This window comes from Schistocerca nitens, chromosome 1, assembly GCF_023898315.1.
Source record: "Schistocerca nitens isolate TAMUIC-IGC-003100 chromosome 1, iqSchNite1.1, whole genome shotgun sequence".
Taxonomy (NCBI): domain Eukaryota; kingdom Metazoa; phylum Arthropoda; class Insecta; order Orthoptera; family Acrididae; genus Schistocerca; species Schistocerca nitens.
In genome coordinates this window covers 508,252,250-508,276,776 of record NC_064614.1, presented here as the reverse complement: position 1 = coordinate 508,276,776, position 24,527 = coordinate 508,252,250, and the positions used below count along the sequence as shown (strand labels likewise).

Here is a 24,527-nt window from a genome sequence, read left to right as displayed (position 1 = left end):
CCATACATGTTTCAGCACACTTTTCTGCTCTCATAAGCGGGTTTAATTTTTATTTGTAACTATAAAATTGTAAGGTATGTTAACTAATGCATACATCCACTTCTCGCCAATTAAGCTATAAATGCAACTTTGAAATAATGTTATAAACAACACAAATGTTACTATGTAACAAAAATTTTATAGTTAAAAATAAAGTTAAATCCACTGATGACAGCACAAAAGTGCTGAAGCATGTATTCGTGAAACAAAACAGAAAAAGGTGTCTTGCATAAGGCGGAATTTCTCTTCCCATTTAATATCTATAGAAAATAAATCAAGCATCTAGAGGTAATAGTGACATATTGCGTATTACTTTGCAACGTCACTTGACGATCTTTGGCCGCATCTCTAGCTTCACATTTGTCCAAGATGTGACTCAGAGCGGCGCTGCAACGTGCCTTCCCATGCTATGTATCAGCCCCTCAGCCCCTCGTCAACGGTAACCACTCCACGTAGGTAACGTGCAATTGTGAAACGCTGCGTCCATGGGCTTCTATATAAGGCGACCACATACGATCACGAACAAACGTGTAGTGTTGTGAACGTTAATCTATTGTGGCAGTATAATCCAGTTATTATGTGCTAAATATCTATAGGTAACGAGACGATTTTAAGTTCACATTTACTTTGTGCATTCACAAATTAAAACAGTAAGTCAAGTTCATTAATATATCGTGAAGCTAGAGTCTATATAATCTTGAAACCCATTTTTTACGTCTGCTATTTAGAACATAGTAAGCAGTGGCATATATTAAACTCAATACCAAACATCTGAACTTGCACACAGTAATACTGTGTGGGTTATACAACGGGGAGGGAGGGGAAGCGGTGGCGTGAGGGGAGCAAGGAGCAGAAGTGGGGAGTCAAAAGAAAGGAGCAGCGCTATTGGCATGGGAGGGAAGAAACTGATACAACTTTGCAAGTTCAGTCCAAGGTAAATCCTTGTGGAAGGGGTGGGGGAGGGGGAGGGGAGGGGAAGGGTGTTGAGCTTAAAAAACTCTGACGGTAGCAAAGTAAAACACAGCCACAGTATGTCATTACTTCCTCTGAACACTTGATATCTATTCAAAAAACTTAGTTTTGTATTTTTATTATGTAACTCTGTTATTATGACGAAACTTGGTTCATTTAAAGATTCATAGTCAGATCGATGTTTTTATATTGGTATAAACTGTAATAAAGGTAAAGCATATACTTGGCTGAACACTTTTTGCGAATTTGCTTTCAATCTTTTATTACAGTGGGGACTACATTGTTACGTAATTTGTTATTTTCAGACTTCATGCTGTTTTATATATCTTTCAGATCTCTTTTTTAAGAGGTAAAAATAATAATAATAAATAAATAAAGATATAGGCATTTATGCGACGTATTTGATGCCCGCAAACTACTCATAACAACCTGTAGATGAACTGTCCATATACACCATGTATTCACAAGTATCCGGACACCTGGCTGAAAATGACTTATAAGCTCGTGGCACGCTCTATGGGTAATGCTGGACTTTAATATCGTGTTGGCCAGCCCGAAACCTTAATGACAGCTTCCACTCTCGCAGGCAGAAGTTCAATCAGGTGCTGGAAGGTTTCTTGGGAATGGCAGCCCATTCCTCATGGAGCGCTGCACGGAGGAGAGCTATCGATGTCGGCCGGTGAGGCCTGGCACCAAGTCGGCGTTCCAAAACATCCCAAAAGTGTTCTATAGTGTTTAGCTCAGGACTCTGTGCAAGCCAGTTCATTACAGGGATCTTATTGTCGTGTAACCACTCCGCCACAAGCCGTGCATTATGAAGAGGTGCTTGATCGTGTTGAAAGATTCAAACACCATCCCCCAATTGCTCTTCAACGGTGGGAAACAAGAAGGTGCTTAAAACATCAATGTAAGCCTGTGCTGCGATAGTGCCACTCAAAACAACAAGGGGTGCAAGCCCCCTTCATGAAAAACACGATCACACCGTAACACCTGCCCATCCGAATTTTGCTGTTGTCACTCCAAACGCTGGCAGATGACGTTCACCGGGCATTCGCCATACCCACACCCTGCCATCGGATCGCCGCATTGTGTACCGTGATTCGTTACTCCACACAACGTTTTTCCACAGTTCAATCGTCCAATGTTTAATCTCCTTACACCAAGCGAGGCGTCGTTTGGCATGCACCGGCGTGATGTGTGGCTTATGAGCAGCCGCTCGACCATGAAATCCAAGTTTTCCCACCTCCCGCCCAACTGTCATAGTACTTGCAGTGGATTGGTTCAAATGGCTCTGAGCACTATGGGACTTAACTTCTGAGGTCATCAGTCCCCTAGAACTTAGAACTACTTAAACCTAACTAACCTAAGGACATCACACACATCCATGCCCGAGGCAGGATTCGAACCTGCGACCGTAGAGGTCGCGCGTTTCCAGACTGAAGCGCCTAGAACGGCTCGGCCACAGCGGCCGGCTCTTGCGGGTGTCCGGATACTTTTGATCACATAGTGTATATACGAGGGCGTGCTGAAAAGTCATTCCTCGGAATCTATTATGTGGAAACTCTTAAAGCTTTTTAAATAAAACAAACGTTATTAACATTCTACATCTTTATTCTTCATGTCTACATATTTATTTCTTAACGTAGTCATACTGCCGACGAACACCTTTCTCCCAACGATTTTTTTGAAACCGTCACTCTAAAATGTTTGACTTTGTTGACGGAGCCACTACCTCACCTCTGCTTGCACTGCTTCATCACTACCATAGTGAAGTCTCCTAAGGCATTCTTTGAGTTTTGGAAACAGATGGATGGGGCCAAGTCAGTACTGTATGGAGGATGATCGATAACAGTGAACCCAAGGTGTCGGATTGTTGCAGATGTCGCAGCCTTCGCGTGTGATCCGGCATGGTCGTGCGTAAGGAGGGGGTACTCCATGTGTGGATGAACTCTTCCAATTAGGGACTTGATTACAGCATGCTGATTCTTCTGCTCATATATAACATTACACACCGCCACGATGGCACGTTACAATTCGGAGTCCTCTAGCGGCAGAGGGCTGCAAATGAGTAAACATAGAGAATAAACATGTAGAATGTTAATAAAGTTTGTTTTATTTGAAACCCTTAAGAGTTTTTACATAAAATATTCGGAGGCATTACTGTTCAGCACGTCCTAGTAGGCAGAACGAATAAGAAGTGGCCTAACGGTAATGTGCTTGTCTGGAAACTCAAAGGTCTTGTCACTGAAACCCTGCTGGCGACGGATTTTTTAGTCTTCCTTCACCTGTCAACGATGTGATGAGCGACCAGAAGCCGAACGTGATTCGGATTCCAAGTTAAACTATAGGTTTTCTTTGTTGGATAACTGGAGCAGGATAGAGATACATAAGTCACCGAGGTGGCGTCCAATTGAAAGACTTGCACCAAGCCACTGAGCTACATGAAATTATTAATCTTGGTGGCGTCGATAGATTTCGATTCTACCTACCAGATGATGCATTGCTCATTCCCCTGGTCTGTGACCATTTTGATGCACTCTAAATCACATCTGCAGGAAAGGACAAAGGAAAAAAATCTTTGAGAGGTGATAAACAGTATACAGTAAACAACTATTTCTACAAGTTTCCAAGTTAGAGTTTTTTGAAGTGATAGCGGTACTTTGTGGACATCCCGTACAGTCGACTTGAGACGTGTCTCTTTGTATATGATGTAAAAGCAAGTGTACAACAAAAGACAGTATAAAAACTTGAAAGTGCTCAATATTTCAAAATCTTAGAGGTCTAGCAAACCACTCTCTAAAATGACTATTTGTAGCTGAATATACTTAATGGTATTATTACGAAACTTCATATGTGGAATAAATATTTGGTTTATTATCCGTTATAGTATAGAATTCTTTTTGTCCAATAATGTGTATCCACAGTACCTGGACATCTGATTTCAAGTCCTGTAGACCTGTGAGGAAAGTATTGATTCGTTAATAGGTACCAGGGTAATCTTCTTCTTCCTGAAACGTTCCTGCTTATGTAGGTTGTTCACAGAGTCTCTTCCAAGCTTCTCTTCTCTTCCAGAGTCTATCATGTAGCATCTCCCCCCATTGCATTCTCTTCGGTTCATATCATCCTTCAAGTGGTCTTCTTCATCTTGTTCATACTCTGCCAATTGGTCTTCGTCCACATTAAAGCCATTCTAGGGCTCTTCCTCGAACTCTTTCTGGTCCTATTCTTTTAATGTGTACTAACCGCTTAAGCCTGCTACCCTCCAGAGTTTCTTTTACGGACTTGATCTGCAGGGTGTTTCGTATTGTGTCATTCCTCATCCTGTCCCTTCTCTTCTTACCGAGGATCCGTCGTAGAAAGCGAATGCCTGTTTCTTGTATTCTCATCAGATCTATCCCTGTCCAAGTGCTACATTCTCATCCGTTAATGAAAATGGGGAGATAATATCACTTGTACATCTTGGTCTTTACGTTGGCAGGAATTTTCCAATTTGTAATTATGTCCTTTATACAAGAATAAAACTTGGGACAATTTTCTGTTCCCTGATGTTTCCTTTCCTGGTTAACTTACTTCCTAGATTCTTGAAAGCATCTACTTTTTAAATAATTTTTTTCAATTTTAAGTTAAATCCTTCATTTCCTGTCATTTTTCCTACTGGCTTTCATTACTTTACCTTTTCTAAGCTTATTTCCGTGCCTGTTTTCTCAATTACTCTCTGACAGGTACTTACTTGTTCTTCTAATTTCTGTTAATTTTCCTCCCAAATTATCACGTCGTCTGTACATGCTGTGATCTTCATATTATCTGCTGTTGATCCTTGGTGAAGTTTCCTTATGATGTTGTTCATGACTATCCTAAAAAGCACTGGTGAGAGCACACCTCTCTGCCCGGTATAAATCATTTTGATGTGTTGCCGTCCGTTACAACACAATTCAGACATTTTTGTAAGTGTTTCTGATTCTCAGTTGTATTAATTTTGAGAATTTCAGTCTGTTCTTATCTCACCATATTTCTTCCCTTCTAATAGCACCATAAGCCTTTTTTATATCTGTGAATACTGCAAATAAGATATCTGTAGTCAATCTTTCAGGTGGAAATCTTTGTTTTTCTACTCCTAGTAGTGGTTCTGTCTTATCCCTGATTTTCCGTAAAATTATCTTTTCATAACTCCTCACACAGTGGCACAGTAATGCTGTTTCTCTGCAATTCCTGCAGAGATTCTTGTTATCCTTCTGAAAGACAGACACAATAACTCCCTTTGTCTAGTCATCTTTCCAAATGTTCATACTATCCTCATTAAAATAAGGGAAATCAGAGCTCGTACGGAAAGATATAGGTGTTCATTCTTCCGGCGCGCTATACGAGATTGGAATAATAGAGAATTGGGAAGGTGGTTCGATGAACCACCTGCCAGGCACTTAAATGTGATTTGCAGAGTATCCATGTAGATGTAGATGTAGATTAATCTACAATGACGTCAGAGGAGTCATGGGATACTTCCTAATATCGTCTTGGACCTCCTTTATCCCGGTATAGCAACTCGGCGTAGCATGGACTAAAGAAGTCGTTGGAAGTCCCCTGCAGAAATACTCAGCCATGCTGCCTTTATAGCCGTCCATAATTGCGAAAGTGTTGTCGGTGCAAGATTTTGAGCACGAACTGACCCGTCAATTAGGTCCCATAAATGTTCGACGGGATTCATATCGAGCGATCTCGGTGGCCAAATTATTTTCTCGAACTGTCCAGAATGTTCTTCACACCAGAGTCGAGCAATTGCTGCCCGGTGACACGACATTCTTGTCTGGGAACATGAATTCCATGAATGCAAATGTTCTCCAACCATTTCCAATCAATGATCAGTTCAGTTTGACCAGAGGATCGAGAATATTCCATGTAAACACAGCCCACACCATTATCGAGCCACCACCAGCTTGCACAGTGCCTTGTTGGCAACTTGGGATCACGGCTTCGTGGGGTGTTTGCCTCACTGCAGCCGTGTCATCAGCTCTTACCAACTGAAATGGGGACTCATCCGACCACGCCTTGGTTTTCCAGTCGTCTAGAATCCAACCGATAAGGGCACGAGCCCAGGAGAGACGCCACAGGCGATGTCGTGCTGTTAGCAAAGGCATTCTCGTCGGTCGTCTGCTGTCATAGTCCGTTAACGCCAAATTTTGCCGCACTGTGCTAACGGATACGTTCTGGTACTGCGGTTATTTCAGGCACTGTTGTTTATCTGTTGGCACTCACAACTCCGTGCTGAAATGTAATGCAAGAAATTTAGTATTCTCGGCACACACTTGGCACTTTGTATCTCGGAATATTGAATTCCCTAGCGATTCCCGAAACGGAATGTCTCATGCGTCTAACTCGAACTAACATTCCGCGTTTAAACTCTGTTAATTCTCGTTGTGCGACAATAATCACGTCGGAATCCTTTTCACGTGACTCCCCTGACCACATATGACAGCTCCTCCAATGCACTGCCCTTTTATACCTTGTGTATGCGACGTTACCGTCATTTGTAATGTGCATCTCGCAGTGACGTTTGTCACCTGAGTCTATACAGGCACTGAATTCCGATAGGTACTGCGGCTTTGATCATTCCGTCCGTCATAATTACGCCTAAAATTCGGTGGCTAATGAAAGGTGAGCCGGCCGGAGTGGCCGAGCGGTTCTAGGCGCTACAGTTTGCAACCGCGAGACCGCTACGGTCGCAGGTTCGAATCCTGCCTCGGGCATGGATGTGTGTGATGTCCTTAAGGTTAGTTAGGTTTAAGTAGTTCTAAGTTCTAGGGGACTGATGACCTCAGAAGTTAAGTCCCATAGTGCTCAGAGCCATTTGAACCATCAATGAAAGGTGATGTGTAACCGCTTGGAGAACATCGCGTTCCTTTTGTTTGTGTTACAGGAAGCGAGGTGTACGGAGCGCCATGCCGAGCCACGGCGGAGTGCCAGGGCGTGCTGGGCAGCAAGGCCATCTGCCAGAGGAAGCTGCTCGGCAACGACACGACGGAACGCTGCCTCTGCATGCTCAGCAACCACTACAACCCCCAGAACTACACCTGCCAGAAGAGCCTGCGTGAGTAAGCTGCGTGTGCGTGCATGTGTGTGTGTGTGTGTGTGTGTGTGTGTGTGTGTGTGTCTTCTTCCCTTACTTCCTCAGGCAAATATTCAAGGATGCTACTTTCTGATGAAGAGATTTACAAGAGAGAAAATCAAGGCAGGCAGCATAAGAAAATAAAAAACAATGTGCCCTACCATACGTGAAATACAGTGGCTCCCTCTGTTTTGTTGCAGATCTGACACTGAAGGTAGAACTTTCTTGGATGTCGGACCGCATAATATTTCTACACGAAACTCATCGTTTCGTCTCATCCCCCCTACGAAACCTCATTCAGTAGCCACACGGTCTTATTGCCTCCAGAAGATTCCAGTTCTAACAGAATATTTTACCCCTGATGGTAACGCCCACGAAAGACTGTAGATTTACACAGTGTATCCACACGAAACGTCTTGCGGCTGTGCATGGAAAACAGCTTTTGTTAGGCGCAAAATGTTCGCTGAAGATTCCCGGAGACGCTAGGCTAATATTCACCGGTTCTGGGACGACAAAATTTCACCTAACTAGCAGCGTCTACTATGTTTTGCTGTGTACTGCCTCCCTTCGTAAATTGATAGGGTGATTTCCAAGAAGAAAACCTGAAAAATGAGTGCTCTAAGCGGAGAAAGAACTTTAAATTTACTGGGCCTGCCTCCTCTCATACGGATCAGATGACTGGATTACAGACAACACACAAGGCACACGCACGCTGTAGAGTGTCCTTTTCTTACCGCCTCTCAGGGGCACAACCTGTACAAAAGGACGCCTTCCTATCTTTTAATTGTACGTAAATGATGTGTCATCAGTTTTGTCCTATTGCAAATACCACGTGTATGCTGAAGACCGACATTTGTATCTAAGAGTAGAACCAATGATCCTGAAGATAGCTATCCAGAATCTCGATACCGATGAGTGCGCACTATTAAATTGGGTGCAGGATATACGGTTAAAACTCAACTCACCGATAAACCAAGCGGTAGTGGTTGGTCATTCTATGTCCATTAGCCCAAAATGTCGGAAATTCCTACCATCTTTAAGTCTAAATGCGATAAATTTCAACTTCTGACCTTGAGTAACGAGTCTATAAGTAATAGTAGATGAAAATCTAAATTGCCCCTTCAGACACATTAAAATTGTTATTTTCTTATGAAACTACGACGTAAAAAAGGTGCTGTATGCGTGAAACCTACCCTGATCTAAGACAGGGCCTGACGGCCCTAACCAGACCAACTTAAATAAATAAATAAATAGTGTCGTCGCGAAGCTTCTGCTAACATTTTGTCTCTAACAAAAGTTGTTCCCCGTGATGTTATCTCTTTCCTAGACACTTGATGCAAGAACTCTTGAACACACGGTATAGGTGTAACTTTCTCCATGGGTAACTCGTAGATATAGAGAATAATTCATATCACGCAACTGCGGTAAACACCAATTTCAGTCCGGTCGGAAAGCAAGTTCGCTACGATAAATAAGGGCTGTTGTAGCGCCTCTTCCGGATAATCTGCGAATTAGTTCCCGACCGCCGCACATTGTCATCACAATTGCGGTGTCAATGATAAAAACAAAAAAAAAAAGAATCCATTAAACGTTGCTGCAGTACGATAATACTGCAATGTCAGATTTCGCATTCCCTACGTTCTGCGGAATACACTTTGTACAGTGACAAGTTCATAAATGCATTCTTCTGTTTTGACGAGTCTAACTGCTAGTGGGTTACGGATTTCTATGATTGTAGTTGACAACAAAGTAGCAATTAGCCAATATAGGCTCTGCTAACAATTTTTATGTTGGCTAATTAGCACGAGATACATTGAAATAGGTAGCAAATAATGTGTTATTTAAATGAAACTGTATTTCTTTACATATTTATGACCTGTGAAGCAACACCTTCGCAAAAGAGAAGAAAATTATGGTAGCACTGTATTCCAGTGTACCCATTTCAACGAAACACGAACTACAACGAAACACGAACTACAACACAACACAACAAATAGACATGTAAACAAAGCAATTTCTGATGTAAAGCTAACATTTGGATTACCACTGGGTACGATGCAACACACAGAACTAAAGTTAACTGATGTAAAGAACATCTTTGTGTCAGTTCAATAGCCGGCCGTGGTGGCCAAGCGGTTAAAGGCGCTACAGTCTGGAACCGCGCGGCCGCTACGGTCGCAGGTTCGAATCCTGCCTTGGGCATGGATGTGTGTGATGTCCTTAGGTTAGTTAGGTTTAAGTAGTTCTAAGTTCTAGGGGACTGATGACCTTAGAAGTTAAGTCCCATAGTGCTCAGAGCCATTTGAACCATTTGTCAGTTCAATAATTTTTCGGGTCGTTCTTGCTCCCAACGCCTACATCTATGTAAATCACAAGCCACTGTACAGAGCATTGTGGACAATAAATTTTAGGAATGTAATCGACTTCTGTCCTCTCCCATTTGCGTATTGAGCGACGGGACAATAGCTCCCTGTGTACGTGCCCTAATCTTGCTTATCACATTCTCATGAACCCAAAAAAGTTTCGGAAAAACTAAGTCGTCTTTATTCCAATGATTCCCATTTAAGTTCCCCTACCATTTCTATTACAATCTCGTATGTGCTATGCCAACCAGTTACGATCCTACCAGTACTTCTCTCAATTTATTCGATGTGTGTTGTCATCCCTATGTGATAAGGACTCCAGACACTGGAAAAATACTCTGGAATTGATCACACAATTTGATTTCCTTCACAACTGCGCTGGCAACGGCCTTGCCGCAGTGGATACACCTGGAGCCAGGGACAGAGACTCTTGTGACATTATCCTGACTGCCTTGTCCGAGAATTACTTCGAGCAGATAGTTAGAGAACCAACTCGTGAAGCTAACGTTTTAGACCTCATAGCAACAAATAGACCGGAACTTTTCGACTCCGTGAATGTAGAAGAGGGTATCAGTGATCATAAGTCAGTGGTTGCATCAATGACTACAAGTGTAATAAGAAATGCCAAGAAAGGAAGGAAAATATATTTGCTTAACAAGAGTGATAGGGCACAAATCGCAGAATATCTGAGTGACCACCATCAAACGTTCATTTCTGAGGAAGAGGATGTGGAACAAAAATGGAAAAAATTCAGAAACATCGTCCAGTACGCCTTAGATAAGTTCGTACCGACTAAGGTCCAAAGCGAGGGGAAAGATCCACCGTGGTATAACAATCATGTACGAAAGGTACTACGGAAACAAAGAAAGCTTCATCATAGGTTTAAGAGTAGTCGAATCATAGCTGATAAGGAAAAGCTGAACGAAGCGAAAAAGAGCGTAAAGAGAGCAATGAGAGAAGCATTCAACGAATTCGAACATAAAACATTGGCAAACAGTCTAAACAAGAACCCTAAAAAGTTTTGGTCATATGTAAAATCGGTAAGCGGATCTAAATCCCCTATTCAGTCACTCGTTGACCACGATGGCACCGAAACAGAGGACGACCGAAGAAAGGCAGAAATACTGAATTCAGTGTTCCGAAACTGTTTCACTGCGGAAAATCGTAACACGGTCCCTGACTTCAGCCGTCGCACGGACGCCAAAATGGAAAATATTGAAATAAACGATATCGGAATTGAAAAACAACTGCTATCACTTAGTAGCGGAAAAGCATCCGGACCAGACGAGATACCCGTAAGATTCTACAGTGATTATCGTAGATCTCTGGAAGAACGTAAAGTACCTAGCGACTGGAAGAAAGCGCAGGTCGTTCCCATTTTCAAGAAGGGTCATAAATCAGATGCGAATAATTATAGGCCTATTTCGCTTACGTCAATCTGTTGTAGAATAATGGAACATGTTTTATGTTCTCGTATTATGACGTTCTTAGATAATACAAATCTCCTTCATCATAACCAACATGGATTCCGCAAACAGAGATCATGTGAAACTCAGCTCGCCCTATTTGTCCAAGAAATTCACAGTGCCGTAGACACTGGCGAGCAGATTGATGCCGTATTCCTGGACTTCAGGAAGGCATTTGATACGGTTCCGCACTTACATTTAGTGAAAAAAATACGAGCTTACGGAATATCGGACCAGGTTTGTGATTGGATTCAGGATTTCCTAGAAGAAAGAACACAACATGTCATTCTTAACGGTTCAAAATCTGCAGATGTAGAGGTAATTTCGGGAGTACCGCAAGGAAGCGTGATAGGACCTTTATTGTTTACAATATACATAAATGACTTAGTTGACAACATCGGTAGCTCCGTGAGGCTATTTGCAGATGACACGGTTGTCTACAAGAAAGTAGCAACATCAGAAGACTCCTATGTACTCCAGGAAGACCTGCAGAGGATTAATGAATGGTGCGACAGCTGGCAGCTTTCCCTAAACGTAGATAAATGTAATATAATGCGCATACATAGGGGCAGAAATCCATTCCAGTACGATTATGCCATAGGTGGTAAATCATTGGAAGCGGTAACGACCGTAAAATACTTAGGAGTTACTATCCGGAGCGATCTGAAGTGGAATGATCACATAAAACAAATAGTGGGAAAAGCAGGCGCCAGGTTGAGATTCATAGGAAGAATTCTAAGAAAATGTGACTCATCGACGAAAGAAGTAGCTTACAAAACGCTTGTTCGTCCGATTCTTGAGTATTGCTCATCAGTATGGGACCCTTACCAGGTTGGATTAATAGAAGAGATAGACATGATCCAGCGAAAAGCAGCGCGATTCGTCATGGGGACATTTAGTCAGCGCGAGAGCGTTACGGAGATGCTGAACAAGCTCCAGTGGCGGACACTTCAAGAAAGGCGTTACGCAATACGGAGAGGTTTATTATCGAAATTACGAGAGAGCACATTCCGGGAAGAGATGGGCAACATATTACTACCGCCCACATATATCTCGCGTAATGATCACAACGAAAAGATCCGAGAAATTAGAGCAAATACGGAGACTTACAAGCAGTCGTTCTTCCCACGCACAATTCGTGAATGGAACAGGGAAGGGGGGATCAGATAGTGGTACAATAAGTACCCTCCGCCACACACCGTAAGGTGGCTCGCGGAGTATAGATGTAGATGTAGATGTAGATACACCGGTTCCCGTGAAATCACCGAAGTTAAGCGCTGTCGGGCGTGGTCGGCACTTGAATGGGTGAGCATACAGGCCGCCTTGCGCTGTTGCCATTTTTCGGGGTGCACTCAGCCTCGTGAAGCCAATTGAGAAGCTACTCAACCGAATAATATCCGCGTCGGTCAAGAATACCATCATAACGATCGGGAGAGCGGTGTGCTGACGCCCCTCCTATCCGCGTCCTCAATGAGGATGACACGGCGGTCGGATCGTCTCGATGCGCCACTTGTGGCCTGAAGACGGAATGATCTCTTTTTCTTTTTTTTTTTTTTCTCAACTGCGCTGCATTTTTCCTGAACCCTTACAACAAATCTTAAGTCTTTCATTCGCCTTCCTTCATAGTGATTTTGCATGCTCACCCTATTTCATACCACTTCTTAATGTTGTGATTAAACTGTTATATGATCTGAAGCGCTCGAGATCTATGTCACTAATCTTGTTATCATATACTATCGTGATCTTTCCCTTACACGCCCACATTTAAAGAGAGCTGTCAATCGTTAAATCGAGTTAAAATTGTGTGCAAGCCTTTCAGCAGCTCCTGACGATCCCCCAAAGACGATACTTCCCTGCATATAACGGTACCGAAACGAATAAGGTTATACCGCTGCCCCATCTAATATATCGTTTTACGTATATTGTGAGCACTGGAGGTCTTGTTACGCTTCTATGGGCATACCCGACGTTACTTTCGTTTCTGTGGATCATTCGCTGGATTCTATTAGTCAAATTTTCCTCCAGCCATTCACATCGTTACATGATTCTAACATATTGTTGTTATAAAGGCCCAGAAACTCGTAATTTCTTATTCATTTAGGTGTCCGCCACATTTGCATATAATGTTTAATGGCAAGTGGTTTCAAATACTTGCTTTCATTGTGAAACCATTACTTACATTTCAAATGTTGATAAAATATACCGACAAGTCTTTTGAATGTGTAATTGGAACTATGCTAAGTCAAACATTTAAAATGCACGGAATAGCGTGAGAATGAACGTAATCGTTTGAAATTAGTTGAGAGACATATGTTATTCCTCTGTGTTTTTTCACAGTACCATGTCTCTGGCTATTGACGAAGTCTGTGTCGTATCAGTCTCACTTTTCTTCTCTCAATTTACATGGCGATGCCTCGTGGGATCTGTTATTTTTTTCTGTGTAGGTACTTGTGATTTGCAGCCCCAGTACCTTTTCATGTACAGTAGTTAGGCCTGAAGTAGCAACCTGCCTGAAATGGGAACATTGCGACGTAGCTGAAGGTTAGAGGCTGTTCCTTCCTTTATTTCTGTGCAAGCGAGAGAAGACTCTTTAAAGATCACCATCGGTTGAGAATCTCAACAGCCGAGCCGAATCTTCGCGCCTATTTTAAAATGAAGTCATTTTATGAGCTTTTCAGATTTCCTAGAAGAACCTTCGAGGCCATTCTCGAAGCTTTTTCTGCTAAGAAAAGATTCAGTACAGTTTCTGCCACGCTCTTCCTTAGACAATAATTTCTGATAGCCACTGCATATTAGCTACTACAGCCCCTCCAAAATCCGCCAACGCTAAAACTTGCAAGAGACGAGGGAAGATTCGGAGGGCACTCTCGTCTGAACACTTGGTAAGTATGGATATTCTGCCATAGCGCGGAGATGTAATTTCAAGTCAGGATTTGTTTCATGAGTTAGCACACGGTAACTCGTTGATAACGTGAAATGGTGCAAGATGTTCGAAATTCTAAGAAAAATAGGGGTAAGCTATAGGAAAAGACGGATTAAAAAGGGTGTAGGGGAGGGATGCAGTCTTTCACCCGTACTGTTCAATCTGTACATTGAAGAAGCAACGACAGAAATAAAAGGAAGGTTCGAGAGTGGGATTAATATTCAAGGTGAAAGGATATCTACGATAAGATTCGCCGATTTCATTGGCACTCTCGCTGAGAAAAAAAGAAAAATTACAGTCTACTGACTGCAGAAAACAGATTGAGAGTAAAGCGTCGAAAGACGAGAGTAATGAGTACTAGCAGAAATGAGAACAGCGAGAAACTTAATGCAATAATTTGAAACCTCGAAGTGGACAAAGTTAAGAAATTCTGCAACCTAGACAGTAATATAGCCCGCGATGGACAAAGCAAGGAGGACACAAAAGGTAGACTAGATCTGGAAAAAATAGCAACTCTACTAGTATTAGTCACGGGCTCTAATCTGAGGAAGAAATTCCTGAGAATGTAAGTTTAGAGCCCAGCACTGTATGGCAGTGAAACTTGGACTGTTGGAAAACCGGAACAGAAGATAATCGAAGCATTTGAAGAGTGCTCCTACAGACCAAGATTGAGAATGAGATGGATTGATAAGGTACGGAAAAATGGAGGTTCCCTGCAGAATCGGCGAGGTGAACACTGACAAGGGGTTGTGGTAGAATGGTAACACATCTGTTAAGGCTTCAGGGGTAAAGTTCCGTGATACTACGGGGAGCTCTGGGGTAAAATTGTTAGAAGAATATGGAGACAAATACATCCAGGAAGTAATTGCAAGTACTATTTTGAGGTGATAAAAGGTTGGCACACGAGACTTCGTGGCGAGCCGCATGAAAGCAATGAGAAGACGGATGATTCAAGAAAATAAATAAGTAAATAACCCATAATCCATCCTGTAGATCTTCATCTGAAGTAGATGAGAGTTTTCTTAATACTAACCGTCACCTAAATTGACTTTATCCTCCCACCACATGTGCAGCCACACGATTTAATCAGTTATGTCTCATGATAAGATTATCGATCATGTTGAAGCGCATCACTTCGTTACTGCAAGGTGGTATCGAGTTTAGTGTTTCAATAGCGTTTCATTGGTGTAGACACATTTAGTGAAATTTCAGGGCTAAAGTCTTTTATGGTCGTCCTGTAATTTAGATGTTGAGTCCATGCCAAGTCTAGTTGCTGCATCGCTCCGGGCAAAATTACAGGACGACCATAAAAGACTTTAGCCCTGAAATTTAGAAAGAATACAGCATGTGTGATGAACGAACAACTGATGCAAGGAAAGAAATAGAGGGATCCACTTATCTCGTCTTAGTTTACTAATATCTACCAAGCTCATTTTATAAATAATTAACACCCCTATTTTCTGCCCCCCGCAGACAGGATAATATTAATAAAACTACACTGAAGTGACAAAAGGCAAGGAGAATCGTGTCGGATCTACTTTTGCCCGGAGCGATGCAGCAACTCGACTTGGCATGGACTCAACAAGTCGTTGGAAGTCCCCTGCAGGAAAGCTGAGCCATGTTGCCTCTACAGCCGCCCATAACTGCGAGAGTGTTGCCGATGCAGGATTTTGTGGATGAACTGACCTCTCGATTACGTCCTATAAATGTTCGAGAGGAGTCACGTCGGGCGATCTGGCCGGCCAGATCATTCATTCGAATTGTCCAGGATGTTCTTCAAACAAATCGCGAACAATTGTAGACTGGTGACTTGGTGCAATGTCATCCATACAAAATCCATCGTTGTTTGTGAAGTCCATAAATGGCTGCAAATGGTCTCCAAGTTGCCGAACATAACCATTTCAAAAAAAATGGTTCAAATGGCTATGAGCACTATGGGACTTAACATCTATGGTCATCAGTCCCCTAGAACTTAGAACTACTGAAACCTAACTAACCTAAGGCCATCACACAACACCCAGCCATCACGAGGCAGAGAAAATCCCTGACCCCGCCGGGAATCGAACCCGGGAACCCGGGCGTGGGAAGCTAGAAGGCTACCGCACGACCACGAGATGCGGGCATAACCATTTCAAATCAATGATCAGTTGACATGGAACAGAGGACCCAGTCCATTCCTTGTACACACAGCTCGGTGATGTCGTGCTATTAGCAAAGGTACCCATGTCGGTCGTCTGCAGCCATAGCCCACCAAATTTCGCCGCACTGTCCTAACGGATACGTTCGTCGTACGTCCCACACTGATTTCTGGGGCTATTTCTCACAGTGTTACTTGTCTGTTAGCACAGACAATTCTACGCAAACGCTGCTACTCTCTCTCGTTAATTAAAGACCATCGGCCACTTTGTTTCCGTGGTGGGAAATGATGCCTGAAACTTGGTACTGTTGTGACTGATACCAGATGTTGTGGTATCAGACGCCAAATGCGGCGTATTGACACCAAATGTAATGGGTGGGTGCCAGGAGGTGCTGTATTAAAACTCGGCGAGAAATTTTCAAATGATTTATTCGTTTCCTCTACAGAGCTTCGTTCACCTCGGTCTGCGTCAGTGGCCCTGCAATGCTGAGGAAGCACCCCCAGTGGCCTGTGTAACGCAGTGCTGTGTTGTGCTGGCCTTGTGCGCCAGCTGTAGAGTTCCGAGAGCCGACTCAGCCACCACTGTCCTCGCTGTCTCCGCGCTGCTCCGCCGGAAGCCGTAGGCTGGCCCCGCTGCTGCTTCTTCCTCAGCTTGCGTAGCTGGGAACACGGCGGCAATGACTGCCTGCGATCCGGCCTCCGAATCTGCGGTCCTCGTCACAGAAGTCGGGAGCCAGACGACTGCCCGCATTAGCGAGCCGAAGAGTGGCCCGCCCTGGCTGGCTGCGGATTCCACGTCGGCCTCAGAGGGTCGAACCAACGACCTGCTGTGGACTGGGATGCTGTCGCCCCATCTGTTGCTGTGTGTAGCCCAGCGGAGTGACACGCCCCGCTCTCCAGTAGAGCTGCCACACTTGAATGAATCTCGTTAGAAAACAACACCTGTTTATATTCGGCTACGCGCCTCTGTTTCACTAACGCATCGCTCCGAGTCATGTATGCCACACACCCCGGTTGCGCCACTGGGCCCTGTCTGCCTATAGCTTGCGCCATGCGAACCGCTGTGTTAACTCTTTTCAGCGTTTCGACGGCCCTGTGGCCTCCATTCCACTTCGCAATCGCTGGTCAGCGTAACTTACTGCAATCCGGTCCGCACCTGGCTGTAACTTGTGCTCAGAATATCGCACAAAACGTGTATCATTAAAACAAGCATCTTTTCCTCCAGGAACATTAATGTTGAACGAAAAGTTTTGTTCAGGATCCTCCAACAGTTTGACGTCAGCAGTATTGTGCTATACACCACTTGATGAGATGTATGAAGACAACTGTTCTGGACATTAATATGAGATGTATCGAACATTCACCATTATGACCACTTCAAGTCTGCTGGGAACGTTTTCAATGAGGCGTCTGAATGTCTGTGGGGGAATGGCAGCCCATTCCTCCTCAAGGCCCGAAACCAGTTGATCCTGGGGTCTGGAGCGGAATCGACAGTCCATTTGTTTTAGATTAGGTAGGGCAGTCCATTTCAGAAATACTACTGTGCACAGACCATTGGCTCACATGCTGCTGTACGACATGGTGCATTACCATGCTTACACAGACAGTCGTCATCTCTGAACTGTTCCTTTAACGTAGGCGGTACACAATGCTGTAAAATCTGTCCGTATCCCTCTGAATTTAGCGTTCTCTTACACACAGTGAAAGGTAACAACCTGACCACGAAAAACACCTCCACACAGTAACACTATCACCTCTGTACTTCGCTGTTGCCACTACAAGTGGAGGCAGGTGAAGTTCTCCAGGCATTTGTCAAACACAAACCCTTCCACAGTGTATAGCGGGATTCATCAATCGAGATCACTTGCTTATGCCCATCCAATGTCCAGTGGCGTCGCTGGTTTTACCACCACATGTGTCGCTCAACACTGACTACTGAAATGTGTGGTTTCTGAGGAGTCGCTCGACGAATATACCCCATTCCTTTTAACTCCCTATGCAGAGTCATTGTGCTAACTATACTGTTGGTAGCACTTTGGAACTCAAAGTGATTCCTCCCCCTGATTCAGCACGAGATTTTACAACCAACCTCCACAATGTTCCACTGTCCCTGTCTGCCAGTACATGAGCTCCATCTGGTCTTGGTTTAGCTCTGACTGTTTCTTCGCGTTTCCACTTCACAATCACGTCGCCAACGGCCGACTTGGGCGGCCTTAGAACGGTGGAAATGTCCCTGAAGGCTTTATTACTCAGACGACATCGTGTAACTAGTCCAAGTTCAAAGTCACTAATTTTTCTTGACTGACCCATTTTGCTGTTACTGCTTCTCTACTGACAACAAAGTACTCCCCACCTCCATTCATACAGAGGGGTCCGCCTCTCGTGACATCGTTACATCAAGTGGCTAATTCTGCAGTACATAGGAGTATCTACTTAATTTTTGTCAGATTGGGCAATGCTGAGCATCCGATCTTCCACCCTTTTTGTAACCGAAAGTGATCAGCGATCCTTTCCAACTTCATGCGGCTGTTCGTTCTGCAGTACATTCTCGATAAATATGATTGAGACGGGTGTTACGATTAATCAAGGAAATCCCCCAGTTGGGAAACTGGGCCAAAATTAGTTGGTTACTGTCGAGTTGCAATTTACAATTTCTTTATTGATTACTTCAACCATTAAAAGTCATTTCTTTATTACTTGACCAGGAACAGATCCAAAAAGCTAGTAGGCATGAGTGCCTTTTCAAAACATTTTACTTTACCGTTCATAGCCAAGCCATTTTACTTAAAACATACTTTGATAAAGCATTTAATAACAAAATTAAAACTTTCCAAGTAATGAAACAAAAACCACCAATTTGCATACAATTTCGCTACCGAACATGCAGGGAACCAACTTCCTTTAAACTTTGGCACAACAAGATATTAAATTACAAGGGCTCGCTAACAGGGAGGCAGAACTAGCATTTTCAAAGGATGCCAAGCAGATTAAAACAATCAAAGTAAAGATACAGTCATTCACCTTTTACAATAACTAACAATTTTAAAGCCACGTAATATTAAAAACCCACCAATGAAAGGTAAACTTCATCTTTTTAAACAGTGGCCTAAAACAATCAGAGTAAAATACAACCATTTAACATTTTACAATAACTAACAACTTGAATACCATGTCTTGCCACCAGAATGGCCTGGGATAGGAATAATTAACCGACCGGGTGTAAGGGCGGCCACAATTGTCGCCAGAAGGATGCTCAGGCTAGAAGCGGACTAACAGACCCACAACGCCTCACATTCAGCAATCAGATCGACCTCACGCGAGGCCAGGGGAGGAAGAGGAATCAAATCAGGAACCATAATCCCTGCCCAAAAATACACTTCCTCTCTGGCAGTACTAATAAGAAGCCAAAAGATCACGGTCTATAATTACACCGGCGACAGGGACAGGAAATCCGAACTCAGGAGGCCACAAGGCAGAACAAATGTAATCTAAAACAATAATCACTGCCCAAAAATACACTTCCTATCGGTCAGTACTAATAAGAAGCGGAAAAGATCACTCTCTATAAACACACCGGCGACGGACAGGAAATCCGAACGCAGGAGGCCACAAGGCAGAAAGGACGCTGGTTGCACAAACCAAAATTCTTCAATTAACATCTAAACCTTTAACCAACTTAACTTGCAGTTTATCAGAGAAACAGCAGGTGAACTCCGATGCAAAGGTTACTCACACCCGACCGTGTCCACGTCGCCAGCGTACCCAACTGGGCACAGTCACGCAGCCACGCGCTCTGTCACCGGAGCCCTCGTCTTCTCTGCACCCACGGCGGCGAAATAACACTCCTCAGGTGAGGCGAGTTACTAGTCCATCATTCCCGCCTCCAGACGGAAAATTTAAAGACATCCGTTGCCGCTCCCACCAAGTAGTGACTCGGAACCACAGCCGTGGCCCCCGGGTGTTCACAGCAAGAGCTTACAGCCCTGTCCCGTCAACTCGGCCCACACGTCTCGCACCGCCAGGATACACCACGCGGCTTCCCGGAACAACAGCCAACTCTCCACCGCCACGCCACGCCGCGGTCGCATCGTATTGTGAACTGTGGTTTATTAGTCTCATAACGTACATAATCTAAATCATTTGATTTAGGTACAGCAGACACGTCAAAATTTTGGTAAAGTTTTACCATATACATACAACACCTAATTTTAACAAATGGTACCATAACAATAATACAATATAAAAATACACATACAATAAAAAACTAACAATTAATTACAACTAATTTTAACAAATGGTATAATAATAATAATAATAATAATACAATTTTGTTACACATACAATAAAAGACTAACAATTAATTACCCCTTGCTCAAATTATCATGTCATCCTCTATGAATTCTTCTACTGAATAGTAGCATTTATCCCACAGAATCTGTTGTAGCCTTATTTTTAGACTCTCTGGCTTCATATTAAATATATTTTTGCCCTTTAGCTTGTTATATATTGTCATCCCCATATACTGTGGAGTTCGTGCATATAATTTCAAATGGTGTGTGGTGTAACACGTCCTTTTTTATGGTTTTTGTTATCCGCTCGTTCGCGGATCTGACTAGCAGCCCAAAATTAGATAATTAAATAATGTGACCGTGTACCTAATGGGCTAGCAATCGGATTGGACTGCTCAGGAGGTGTTACATTCCTCACAAATATGGTAATAAGTATGGTTTGGTGGAAATGAGGACAGCAAACACAGTTTCATAAACAAAACCTATATTCTTAGCAAGCACAAAAATAAGGAGACAGCCACTGCCTTCGTCAATACACTGTTAATGACGGCTAATCTCATCACAGGTCGCTACAATTATTGTGCATCTTCACACGCAATATCCAGTCACTGTAATCCAAGTAATGCCGGCGCGGTAGACGCGGAAGTATAACAGCGGCACTTAATCTCACTGAAATCACTTTATAATAAAACTTTCTCACTTTTCCGCCGAATATTGATACAAAGGGGTTAAACCACGGCGTTGGCCACTCCCTTTGCCGGTAAATAGCAATAATTTCTGCTGGCTTTTTTGCACAGCTATTCCCGCCTCGCGGGAACCTAACACACCCTCACGGCATCCTCCACGCAACTAACTTCGCACTGCTCTCCGCCCAGTTATTCCCGCCTCGCGGGAATCTACCCAAGCCGTCCACTCGGCACTCCGGGGGATCCCCTCTAGCTCGCGCGTCCTGCACACACTACTCGATATTTGCCCTACCGACCTGTGTGAGCGCAAGTTTTAATAGTAAGGGCCTGCGGACCCCTTACATCCCCGCCCTCAAAAACTTCTTTTGAACCACAGGTGAAAAAGAATCGGCTAGGGATTTAAAAACATAGTTACATTGAATCAAAACATGCAATACAAATTATTAATGAATTTACAATTTTTCAAAATAATCCTGGACTCCGGTAGTGGGCTGCCTCCATAACAATTTCTACAAAAAAGGTTAGTACATCACATAAATGGCATTATCCAAAATTACAACCTTTCAGTTCAACCAGCAATAGTCGTCTGTAGTCCAATATCAAAATGAACACACACAGCGTATACACTCAAAAATTCCTTACCTAAATACAGAACATATGGATTATTACTGCAACATAGTTATTACAAGTTTTAGATGCATTCTGAGAGAGTCTTTGACATGAAATAGGCAACCCTACTTGAAATACCTTACAGAGCACAAATGTAAATAAACCCTTTCCTTTCATTTGTCCATTTTACAGCTAATTGTCCTAACCATGTCCTAGCATGTTTATTTTGGGTCATTATAGCCCTCACTCCAGACCGGACCTCATCTGGACTGTCATCTGGTTTCTCGGTTCCTCCGCCTCTTCCTCGGAAATCAGACGAATGATTAAAATGAATCCTTGGGTCATTACTCCCTTCTCTGTTTCGATCCTTAGCTAGCTTGTATTTCTGTGATTTAATATACTCCAACTGCTCCAGTATCTTCATTAAGGCCTCTCTACCTTTAATTGGGCTCCTGGATACGGTTCCTTGTCTTTTCTGATTCATTCTTCTTTTTATTGCAGATATCATTACGTTGTCATTCAGGGGTTGTTCCAAAGTCTCGTTCCCTTTCCACAAAGGTTTGGCAATTTCTTCAGACGATCCTTTCCAATCACTAAGTGGTTTGCATCGTAGTGGGTCCTCAAGTGCTGCACATTGACGACTCTTGAGCCAGCATTTCTTCAATAATTCTCCTCCAAATTGATCATTATCCGTAGTCCCTTTCTTCCTCTTGATTCCACAAGTGAAGTCCTCACCTTCGATTGCACCCCTCTGGTAATCTTCTCGCGGCATGTCTCCAGCATTTCTCAGATTTACTGCCAATTGTTTTTGCTTCTCTTCTATCCCCTCAATCACGTCGTTACATTGGTTCTGCTTCTGTGTCATTTCGGTGATCCTTTCTTCCATATCGATTCCGGTTTCTTCAACATTTTCTTCTATCTTCTCAACCATGTCGTTGCATTGTTTCTGCATCTGCGTCACTTCGGTGATCTTTTCTTCCATTTCGGTTCTATTTTCTTCAACATTTTCTTCTGTCTTTTTTGTTAGCTCTTCTTCCGTCTTCTCCACGTCTCCCTGGACTTGGTCTATGCTCTTCTGCAGCTTCCTTTCTCTTTCGTCGATGTCCATCTTCAGTCGTTCTTGTAACTCCTGCATTTCTTTCTTTAAATTATTTTCCATCTTCATTTGTGATGTTTTGATCTCTTGTAAATCTTCCTTTAGTGATTCTCTCGATTCTTGTAAACCCCTCTCTACTGCTTCTCTGAATATTCTTCCTTCTTCTCTATTTTCTTGTAACTCTTCCTTTAATGATTTGCGGAATATTTCTTCCCTTGCTCTAGTTTCTTGTGAATTCTTCTCTAATGATGCTTGTAAATCTTCCTTTAGTGATTTTCTGATACCTTTCTCTAACGATGCGTTATTTTCTTGTAGCAAGGTTGCCAACATCGACCGTATATCTTCGCCCTCTGAAACTGGCCTAGCTCTCATTGTTTGTCCCGGTGTTTCAGGATAACTAGTTGAGTGTGCCGATGGGCTTCCTAATGACAATCCACAATCACTAATTCCTGAATCATCTCTGTTCTCCTGTTCTACCCCTTTTCTTTCAACTATTGCCTCACAGACCTGCCTATCTTCAGAAGACATTTTCGATTTATACTTAAGGCCCAGGCAAGTAGTACAAAATAACCTCCAATAATTCAAAACACTCCTAATTATCATGAACCTATTCGAACAGTACCTGCAATTCCTTCAGTTAATTCCCAAAATGATACAACATGTATGAGTATTGAATATAACAGCTCTCAAAAACCTAAATTCCCAATAACCATTTCTACATACACCATTTATGTAAAATGTTTTAAACAAGATACTCATAACACTCACAAAATTTAAAAATGCGAATTCCTCAAAACAATTATCATTTATCCAATGCAGTGTGCACCAATAAGCATGCTAGACTTCAAAATATGTTTCGCAACTTTTCTAAAATTACTACAATTTAGCATCTTCCCTAACATAAATATCAGTTAAAACTGTTTATTTATCACGAAGACTGCACACTGCAATTTACTGTTACTCTAACTCGTCGTCTTCACTCACCAACCGACGTTACCGCGAGTCGCGATGTTTTGACGTTTCGGATGGGCGTGGTCATGCCGCCGCTGGAGTTCGCGCGAAGTTGAAGACCAGCTGTCAGACGACGTAGTTCTCCGTCGGCCGCCCGTGGCGCTGCAGGCGGGCGTAGTTCGTCGTTCAGCCGCTAGATGCCGGGACTGCGCTCGTTGTCTCGAAGTTGCGTCGTTCGTCGTGTGAAATCACCTCGCGGATCGAAGATCTTTGGCGCGACTGCTACGTGGCTCTGCGTGACGTCACTCCCTAATTGCGTTGCCACAATACGTTATCCTCAGCGTACCAGTTTATGGGTCCACATGAAATCGTCCGATTTTCACCGTTCAAAAGGCAATTTCGGTCAACATGTTATCATTAAACACCTTTCTAACAACTTTTGTGCTGAAATTTTAGCTCGTTTCGCTATATTAATGTTCACACGTGTCTCTCTTTAGCGTCCACTTTTCACAGTTTTTCGCGCGGATTTTCGCGTTTGCACTTTACAACACAGTTTATTGACGTTATTTGGCTATCTCATCTGGCAAGAAAAACAGTTTAGTCACAATCGTGCGATTTATTACTTCGTATTGTTCAAAAATTACACTGTTCCTTATCGCGATTTTAACGTTCATGCACTGTCCCGATTCCACATTGAAAAATTTGTTTTCTCGTCCGAAAATTGCACTTGTTCTTTTCACAGTAAGTCAACTGTGTTAACACGATTCGTCCGAAAATTGCAGTTGTTCTTTCACGGCTCACCAACTGTGTAACACTGCGTTCGAAAATTGCATTAGTCCGAGTCCTGTCCACGGTAAGCCAAGGTGTAACACGTCCTTTTTTATGGTTTTTGTTAT

General features: G+C 43.1%; 1 protein-coding gene across 1 annotated transcript in view; it reads left to right on the top strand.

Moving 5' to 3' along the window:
* The window catches only part of LOC126253085 (cell death abnormality protein 1-like), a 195,285-nt gene that overhangs the window by 93,975 nt on the left and 76,783 nt on the right, over positions 1-24,527 (top strand). The window contains exon 3 of the mRNA XM_049954189.1: positions 6,923-7,093. Within this exon, the coding sequence (XP_049810146.1) occupies positions 6,923-7,093 (171 nt within the window). The remainder of the gene's footprint in view (positions 1-6,922; positions 7,094-24,527) is intronic.